A 10,000-nucleotide genomic window follows, 5' to 3' on the forward strand; every position below is an offset into this window, starting at 1 on the left:
TTGGTTTTGTTGTTTTTTGCTGGGTTTGGTTTGCTTGGATTGTTTTGTTTGTTTTGGTTGTTTGTTTTGTTGCTGTTGTTGTTGAGGAAAAGAGCAAGTAAAAGCAAGAAAAAATAATGATACATTGCCTGTGTTAACAAAAAGATTTAGAATAAAAAAACAACAACTAGAAAGAGAGATACATTGCAAGTGTTGACAAAACGATAAAAATAATAAAAAAAAAAATAAGAAAACTAAGCGACAACATACAGCTTGAAAATTGTGCTTTGGTGGAGGAACAGAGCTGACCTCGGTGACCAAGTACGTGTATTCTCAAATATTCTAGCGTCTTATCTCAACTGCTTTTAAAAGACTAACATAGAGTTTTTTAGAGATTTCAAGAGTGTTTTCATGATTCTAGTGACAGTTTAAGCAAATTATTCTGTACCATCAATAGGGAAAACATTAGAAAATCTACTTTTTAGATGTTTAAGAGACTAACAGAAGAGTTATTAGGGATTTCAAGAGTGTTTTCATGATTTTAGTGATAGTTTAACAAAGAACTCTACATCATCAATGAAGAAGAACACACTAAAACTTGATTAATAATCTTGTGTCCTTTTGAAAATAATTTTAGTGGAAGAGAGAAAGGTGTTTAAGAACGGAAGTCTGTTGTAAAGCCATCGTAAGTACAAGACTGACTAAAGGAAGGAGCACGTTGGCAACCACGTTAATCTAATCACCGCTGTGGCCTTTGAGAACAGTTCTGATGAGAGAACAAAGCGTTTAAGAGTGGAAGTTTGTTGTAAGGACTGATTAAATAGAGGTGTATTTCATCTCTGTAGCCTTTGAAAACGACCCTAATGAGAAAGCCAAGCGTTTAAGGCCCGTACTCTGAAACGCTTCGCTCTCTCACCACGACTATTTTCAAAGGCCGCAGCAATGATTAACCGTGTTCTCAGGACTGCATCTCCTTTTAAGAAAGCACAAATCTTGTTAATCTGTGACTAGAACCATAAAAATACCCTTAATAAACCCGTGTAGCTTCAATTAGTGTCTTTTCAAAGTAGTGGAGGTGCGGCGCAGAAGTGTTTCAGAATACGGTCCTAAGAATGGGAGTCGGTCAGTGCTTACCTGCAGATGGTGGACTGGGAGAGTGCCCCGACACCCGGCAGCTTGAGGTTAGCCAGCGCCTTGCCCACATCAGCCTGAGTTACCCCGAGCTTGATGCGCCGCTGCTTAAACCGCTCAGCGAAGGCCTCCAACTCCCTGGGGTCTGTGTCCGTGTCGTGCATGCTGCGGGGAGGAGGAGGAGGAGGAGCAGGAGGGAGAGAGGGAGGAAGGGAAAGGAGGAAATTAGGGATTAGTGTTTCTTTCTTCCACTCAGTTTATCGAAGCAATATGATAAAGGGTCGTGTTTTTTGTTGGCTGTCCGTGTGTGTGTGTGTGGGTGTGTGTGGGGGTGGGGGAGGAGGAAGAGACACCGGGGCTTCAATTTAGGTCAGTCTGAATCGCGTGTCTAGACTCAGCACGGAGGGGAGGCGCGGCGACACGGGGCGAGGCGTGGTGTCTTCATAAGGAGGAGGAGGAGGAGGAGGAGGAGGAGGAGGAGGAGGAGGGAGGAGGAGCATACGTAATGGTGGCTATCGTCGGCAGAAAGTCCTTGAACATTGTATTGGGTAACGTTTTTATTATTATTATTATTATTATTATTATTATTATTATTATTATTATTGTTATTATTATCATCATCATCATCATCATCATCATCATCATCATCATCATCACCCACCACCAGGCCCAGCACCACCACCAACACCTCTACCTTCACCACTATCATCATCATTATAATACCATTCTTTATATATTTCTCCCAGAGTAATTCATGGCCGCTTCGCTTCGTCGTGATGGCGGTGGTGATGAAGAGTGATGGGTGGTGAGAGGGAGTAATTGGTGGTGATAGGCAACTGGTGAAAAGTCCGTAATGGGAGGTAGTGTGAATGATGGGTCGTGATCGGAGGGTAATAGGTGCTGTGGTGATGGGTGGTGATAGTTGGGTTGGTCCTTTATGTTCCTCTGTGCCAAGATGTTCCTCTGCCGCAGGTTGTCACGTAAGGGAGAGCAGGAGTCACGGTTGAGCCCAGGTAGTGATGGACGAGTGTAGCATTATGAGTACGTATTTCAAATTATATAGTATTAATCTTTCTGATGTTACATATCAAGTGCGGGGAATAGAAGTGAAAACGATTGAGTGCAAAAAATTGTCTTCGATTGCACAACAAAATGTAAATAAATAAATAAATAAATAAGTAAATAAATAAATAAATAAACACACCAAGTACGAGGAAAAGAAATAAAAGGACTTAAGTGTAAAACTGTCTTCGTTTGTACAAAAGAAAGAAAGAAAGAAAGAAAGAAATGCATAAAATAAATAAATAGATAAAAAAAATAAGAAATGCACATCAGAGAGAGAATGAAAACACAAATCCACATGAAAAACAATAAAAAAAAAGAAAAACAAACTCATCACAATTCGATCTAAAAAAACAAATGTGTGTTCTCAGATTTTATTTATTTATTTTATTTTTTTATCTGATTTAATCTCCAATTCACTCTGATGTCTTTAAATGTGTCGTATGAGTATTTTGTATTTATTTAAAATGACGAGTGGTTCCTTTCATTGCCTCCCGCGTCTTGTATTTAATGAATATTGATCGAGTTTGTGTTCTCCATTGTAAAAGTCGCCGTTTGCTTGCCATAAGTGAATTGGTGCCGCCTCTTGTGCCATTTATTATTATTATTATTATTATTATTATTATTATTATTATTATTATTATTATTATTATTATTATTATTTCTGTTGTTTTTGTCACCACCACCACCACCACCACCACCACCACCACCTTTGACACTGCTACAGTACCACATCATACTCTAGCGACGGAGAGTACGAGTGATCACCTGCAGACATACGAGGACTAATAGGAACAGGAATGGACAACTAGGAACCCCTCCCGCGGGATCAGGGGCCAGAGAGAAGCGGCCTGTTTATCCTTCATTTTCTTAGTCTTCGCTTATATTTTTGTGCGTTTCTCACTTTTTTTTTTTTTTTTTTGGTGATGGTAAGATGCGTATTGTACAGTTTCTTTTTTAATGCAGTACCCCTTGTGTTGATTTTCTTTCTTTTTCTTTTCTTTTTTATCTTTTTTTTTTTTGTCTTCCGTGTTCCTTCTATTCCAAAATACTCATGTTATCACCTTTTATTTATTTTTTCTTACTCATAATTAGCTAGTTATTGTTTACCTGAGATTCTGACAGGTATATATGTGATTTCCTCCTCCTCCTCCTCCTCCTCCTCCTCCTCCTCCTCCTCCTCCTCCTCCTCCTCCTCCTCCTCCTTATCATTTTCCTTATCTTCCTACAGTTTGGAAGGTGGACCCGAAATTTTTAAGAACAAACCAGCGCCCTTTTTTTCTCTCCTCGCTTCCTGCTCTTCCTTCCCGATTAAGTCTCATAATGTTCTCTTCTTCGCTGCTTCCTTCCTTGTCTCCTTCCTTCCTTCCTTCCTTCCCTCCATCCATATAATCTCTTTTATACCTCAGTGTGTCTCTCCCCTGTCTCACTACTGTCTTTCTCATTTCATTTAACTACCCTCCCTTCCTCCCTACTTAATCTTCCTCTTTCATATTCTCTCTCTCTCTCTCTCTCTCTCTCTCTCTCTCTCTCTCTCTCTCTCTCTCTCTCTCTCTCTCTCTCTCTCTCTCTCTCTCTCTCTCTCTCTCTCTCTCTCTCTCTCCTTTTCATTTTCTGTTTAACTGTCTGTCTCACTGTGTTTGTGTATGTATGTATGTATGTATGTATGTATGTATGTATGTATCTATGTATGTATGTATCTATGTACATGTATGTATGTATGTATGTACATATGAGTGTCTTTTTTGTCACGTCTTTCTATGTCTCTGTCTGTTTGTCTGGCTGTTTGTACCTCTCTCTCTCTCTCTCTCTCTCTCTCTCTCTCTCTCTCTCTCTCTCTCTCTCTCTCTCTCTCTCTCTCTCTCTCTCTCTCTCTCTCTCTCTCTCTCTCTCTCTCTCTCTCTCTCTCTCTCTCCCTCCCTCAGGCAATGCGCATGGCTCGCGGGCGCAGTCTTAATAAAACCCCTGCTCTCTCTCTCTCTCTCTCTCTCTCTCTCTCTCTCTCTCTCTCTCTCTCTCTCTCTCTCTCTCTCTCTCTCTCTCTCTCTCTCTCTCTCTCTCTCTCTCTCTCTCTCTCTCTCTCTCTCTCTCTCTCTCTCTCTCTCTCTCTCTCTCTCTCTCTCTCTCTCTCTCTCTCTCTCTCTCTCTCTCTCTCTCTCTCTCTCTCTCTCTCTCTCTCTTCCCACCTACCCTACTCTGAATACTTGCCTACACCCTCCTACACCTTGCAACACTTTGCTACACTCTTCTAATTTCTATTACACCTTTCTACACTCTTACACCCTCCTGCACCCTCCTACACGTTGCTACACTCTATAACATCATTTTACACTCTCCTACACCTTCCTATACCCACCTATTCCTTCCCATACTGCTATAACCTTACTAAATATTGCTACATCCCCCTACACTCTTCTACAGCTTACCCGAGAGGCATGTGGGGGTGCGTGAGGCCTGGGTGTGGCATCATTGAGTTCATGGGGCTGTGGGTGTAGACGGCGCCGTGTAGCTGATGCATGGAGCCACCGTCACTCATTGGGGTTAGCGTGGTCATGGACGAGGAGGAGATGGGGTCCAGCATTTCCAGGCCGTCCATACTGTGGTGGCCCATCTGGGAAAAAAGGGAGATGGGGTGGTGAGTGGTGGTGGTGGTGGTGGTGGTGACGAGTGAGAGAAGTGTGTGGGGTGAAATTTGGTAGTGATGGGGGAAAAGAAAGAGATGGTGGTATTTGAAAGTGGTGGTGGTGAAGGAGAAGGATGGTTGAGTGGTATTTGAAAGTGGTGGTGGTGAAGGAGAAGGATGGCTATATGGAGGTTGAAATATGGAGTTTTGGTTTGTTCGTGTGTGTGTGTGTGTGTGTGTGTGTGTGTGTGTGTGTGTGTGTGTGTGTGGTGATGGTGGTGATTAGGGAGATAGGAGAGTGGTTTTGGTGTGTTGGTGTGTGGTGTGTGTGTATGTGGTGGTGATGTTAAGAATGATGGTTCTTTAGGGTGGTGGTGTGGTGATGTGGTATGTGGTGTGGAGTGAAAGATGATGAAGATGGTGATGATGGTGAAGAGAGTAAGGCAAGGAAAGGAGGGAAGGAAAAATAGTAGCGGGAGGTAAGGAGGCATGAGAGGGAGAGGGAGGAGGAGCAAGGAAAAAAGAAAATATTAGAGACTTCTGAGAGGAGAAAAATGAAGGAAGATGGTGGTGGTGATAATGCTGGTGGTGGTGGTGGTGGTGGTATTAGTGATGAAGTGTTTAGAGGAAGGGAAGGGATGGAAGATGGGATGGTGATGTGGAGTGTCGATGATTATGATGGTGTGAATGCATTGATGTAGTAATGGATATGTTAGTCTGGGTGAAAGAAAACGTGCTTTGGTGTTATTATGTTGATGTAGAATCTTGCTACATAATGGTACGGTTTGTTGATAAAATTGTAGATCGACAGTTGCGATAATTTTGAGTAAGGTACATTCTCTCTCTCTCTCTCTCTCTCTCTCTCTCTCTCTCTCTCTCTCTCTCTCTCTCTCTCTCTCTCTCTCTCTCTCTCTCTCTCTCTCTCTCTCTCTCTCTCTCTCTCTCTCAGACACACATAGACATACACGGCAACTCCCACACAAACAGCCGCGGACGTAAAGTTATGCCTCCTCCTCTCTCCCTCACTCTCTCTCACTCTCCCTCATCCTCCCCTCCCTTCGCCACAAACACCCCGGGAAGGACAGCAGTAAAGAGAGAGGGAGGGAGAGAGGAAGAGGGAGGGAGAGAACCCCCTCTCCCCCCGGGCCTCCCCTCGCCAGACTGTAATAAAAAGGAGGATGCAACGGTCCCTTTTTTGGAGGCCGCGGCAGCCATCTTGCGCTGCCCTCAAGGAGAGAGACACAAGGAGACGAGATGAAAAAAAAGGGAAGGAAAAATGGAGGGACAAAATAACGCCTCTCCTAAGAACTCCCACAGCAAGTTTTCATGGGAGACTAACCAACACCTCCCTTGCCTCCCTCCCACAGTAGTTGCTTAAGACGCCCTGAGCTGCACGAAACCTTCTGGACACCCGTGGTAAATTCAGAGTAATAATTGTGTCTCCCATAGCAAATTTAAAGCACGTATTGACAACCAAGAATCAACTTATTAGTCAGTAGAATTCCACAGCAAGTCACCCTCTTCTCTTTACCACAGCAAAAAACACAGAAAACACTCTCCCCCTTCAGTAAGCAGTAAATTAGTAGGCACAGTACACACGCAGCAATACATCACGAAGTCTACCACAGCAAGAGGAAATGGAGTCCGCCGCACAGCACGATTGATATGCCTAAGGGCGGGGCGTTGTGGGAGAGAGGGAGGGGGCGTGGGTGGAGGAGGGGCAGAAGGATGTGGTGGAGGCGTGGCAGATAAGGAAGGTTCTGGCGATGCGGTGGTGATGAGGGTGTTGATGGGAGCCTCCTGCAAAATCTTCCTCCTCCTCCTCCTCCTCCTCCTCCTCCTCCTCCTCTTCTTCCCAGTAAAAAACGAAAGGGGGTAAAAAACTCGTCCTCAATACCAATAATATTGCATGCAACACTGCAAGATAGAGAAGAAGAAGAAAAGAAAGGCAGAAGAAGATGAAGAAGAAGAAGAAGAAGAAGAAGAAGAAGAAGAAGAAGAAGAAGAAGAAGAAGAAGAAGAAAAAGAAGAAGAAGTAAAAGAAAAGAAAGACTAAAGAAGAAGAAGAAGAAAAGTAGAAGAAAAGAAGGAAAAAACATTCGAATGAAAAATCAAGAATGCTCAAGAAAAAAATGAGGATGTATAGAAGAAATTATGTGATAGACAGTAAAGAAGAGGAATAAAATGAAGCAAATAAAGATTGCTTACATCAGTAGTAGTAGTAGTAGTAGTAGTAGTAGTAGTAGTAGTAGTAGTAGTAGTAATAGTAGTAGTAGTAGTAGTGAGGCGCAAAGGATAGCAGCATCAGAATCATCAACATCATTCCTCCTCCTCCTCCTCCTCCTCCTCCTCCTCCTCCTCCTCCTCCTCCTCCTCCTCCACATCTACTCGGCTGGAGACAAGACATTCTACTGCGGCAGGAGGGCGGGAGGACGTCAGGTCACGTGTGTTACAGGTCCCAGGGGGTGGCGGGGCCGCTAACCTGGGCCTCTGGGGGACACTCAAGGGGCCACGCTAGTGCCTCCAGGGCCATCACACCACACACTCACCACCACCACCACCACCACCACCACCACCACCACCACCACCACCACCACTACCGCTACCGCCACCATCGCCACCAACACCACCAGCGCGCATCCCTACTGCCTCCTCCTTCCTTTACCATGTTCCTCCTCCTCCTCCTCCTTCTCCTCTTTCTCTTTCTCTTTCACTATCGTTACATCGCATCCAACACGATCACTTTCTTCGTCACCTCTTCTTCTTTTCTGTCCTCTTCCTCCTTCTCCTCTTGTTGCTTCTTGTTCTTTATCTTATTCTTCTTTCTGCTCTTCTTATTTTCTTCTTTTCCTTCTCCTTTTGTATCTGATACTCGCTTCCTCTTTTCATGTGATTTTTTTCTTTTTATTGTTGCTTCTTTTTCTTCCTCCTACTCCTTGTCCTCCTTCTCTCCCTTTTTCTCTTCCTCTTCCTCTTCTCCGTCTCGACTACTAATGTTGATTTCACCTGTGAGAGTTTTTGCTAGTGCGTCTTTCTCCGTCACCCTCTTCTTCCTCTTCCTCGTCCTCTTCCTCTTCCTTCCTCGCACTCTTCCTTTAATCCATCGCCGTCTTCCTCTTTTCTTCCTTAAGTCTTCATCACGCGCTTCTTCTACTATCTTCCTCTCTTTCTCGTTCTCACTCATGTCCTCTCCTCCTCCTCCTCCTCCTCCTCCTCCTGATCTTTCGTGCTCGTTTTATGATTGTGTGAAGGAAAGACGGTCTCCACTTGTCCGTGTGTGTGTGTGTGTGTGTGTGTGTTTCTTGTCTCTTCACTATAATCGGCTTTTCACCACCACCACCACCACCACCACCACCACCACCACTATAGTCACTACAGCATTCATGATTACAGTATTTAGTGTGACTTACTGTTACTGCTACTACTACTACTACTACTACTACTACTATTGGTTCTACTACTACTACTTCTACTACTACTACTACTGCTACTACTACTACTACTACTGCTACTGTTACTGCTACTACTACTACTACTGCTACTACTACTACTACTACTACTACTACTACTACTACTACTACTACTGCTGCCGCATTCATCATATTCAGACCACTATTTACTTCTACTTTTTCTCCTCCTCCTCCTCCTCCTCCTCCTCACCGGCAGCATATAAAAACAACCTCATCTGCTTCTTCGTCTCTCATTCCCATCTCCACCAAACACACACACACACACACACACACACACACACACACACACACACACACACACACACACACACACACACACACACACACACACACACACACACACACACACACACACACACACACACACACACACACACACACACACACACACACACACACACACACACACACACACACACACACACACACACACACTTTCTTCACCTCTCCTTTCATTACACTCTCTCTTTTTTCCCTCCCTCCCTCCCTCCGTCCCTTCCTTCGTTCCCCTCTACCCCCTCCTCCATACAGTTCTCCTTTATACGAGTACTTTCCCATACAGGTACCCACTCCCTATTACTCCTCCTCCTCCTCCTCCTCCTCCTCCTCCAATGTCCCTTCATTTGAGAAAAGTTTAATCTTCACAATTTTTCTCCCCTCTAAACCTCTTCCACCTCCCTTATCCTCCCCCATAACCTCCCCATAACCACCCCAACTCCTCCCCATATCTTCTAGTGCTCTTTCTTTCTTACCTCTCCTTTCTTTCACTTCATTCTTACTGCTAATCCCCCTCCTCCCCATATTTCCTGCACCTTCGTAACCTCTTCCTCCCCACCCACCCCATGGATGTTTGGGTTGGGTGGGGAGTAGTGGGTGGGGTCTGGTAGGGTTGGAGGTGGTGGGGGTCCCTCGCCACGCCCGGGCCCTCCATATAGACCTCTCCTAAGCATGTTGTCCTGCCAGGCTTTCCACCAAATTGCTGTTCGGAGCCTCCCGCCACCGCAGCGTTGCCACAAGACCGCCGCCACCTCACCTCCTCACCTCCTCCTCCCCTTTCTTCCTCCCTCTCGCTAAAATTTCCACTCATGTTTGTATATATTCCTCCCCCTCCCACACCTCCCTCCCTCTCAGCCTCTCCCGTGGACAGGCTTTCTTTCTTTCTTTCTCTCTCTTTCCTCCTTGTCTTGTTTCCTCCACATCCTCCTCCTCCTCCTCCTCCTCCTCCTCCTCCTTCCCGACCCTGTCTCGTGTCACTCGCTTCCTCGCTGCACCACCACATTCCAGCCTCGATTTTTGTCCCTACGAGGATCACCGCCCACGTGGGAGTGATGGGAGGAGGACGAAGGGTCGGGGCGGGAGCAAGAGGAGCAGGAGGAGGGGCGGCAAGGAGGCGGGAGGGAGGGCGGCCTTGGCAGTGCTGGGCGCGGCTATCCCCGCCACGGACTTTGGGCATAAGCGTAAACTTCTCCCGGCGGTTAAATGGTAAGCTTGGAGAATGTCTGGGGCCCGACGCCGTGCATAGGTTAATATAATTTCACTAATGCCTTTCATGACTGCGGGAAGAAAGTTATTCTGTATGCGCAGGCGCAGTGCGTGCTCTGCCCTCCCTCCTCTCTCCTGCCTCCCCTCCTCCCTGCCTTCCTTCTCCCCTTCTCTCCCTCCCTGTTCCGTTTCCTCTCCCTCCCCCTCCTCCACCCCCTCACTGCAGCCGCATTCACAAAGGAAAGAAAAAATC

The 10,000-nt window shown here is 45.5% G+C and overlaps 1 protein-coding gene across 5 annotated transcripts in view; it reads right to left on the reverse strand.

Moving 5' to 3' along the window:
• LOC135104432 (inhibitory POU protein-like) overlaps nucleotides 1-10,000 on the reverse strand; it is a 134,971-nt gene that overhangs the window by 10,702 nt on the left and 114,269 nt on the right. For all 5 annotated transcript variants that reach the window (XM_064011849.1, XM_064011848.1, XM_064011846.1 and 2 more), the window contains 2 exons: nucleotides 4,599-4,783; nucleotides 1,114-1,275 (listed from right to left, as the gene is read on the reverse strand). In XM_064011849.1, coding sequence (XP_063867919.1) covers nucleotides 1,114-1,275; nucleotides 4,599-4,783 — 347 coding nt within the window. The remainder of the gene's footprint in view (nucleotides 1-1,113; nucleotides 1,276-4,598; nucleotides 4,784-10,000) is intronic.

Source organism: Scylla paramamosain, chromosome 10, assembly GCF_035594125.1.
Source record: "Scylla paramamosain isolate STU-SP2022 chromosome 10, ASM3559412v1, whole genome shotgun sequence".
In the NCBI taxonomy this organism is placed as follows: domain Eukaryota; kingdom Metazoa; phylum Arthropoda; class Malacostraca; order Decapoda; family Portunidae; genus Scylla; species Scylla paramamosain.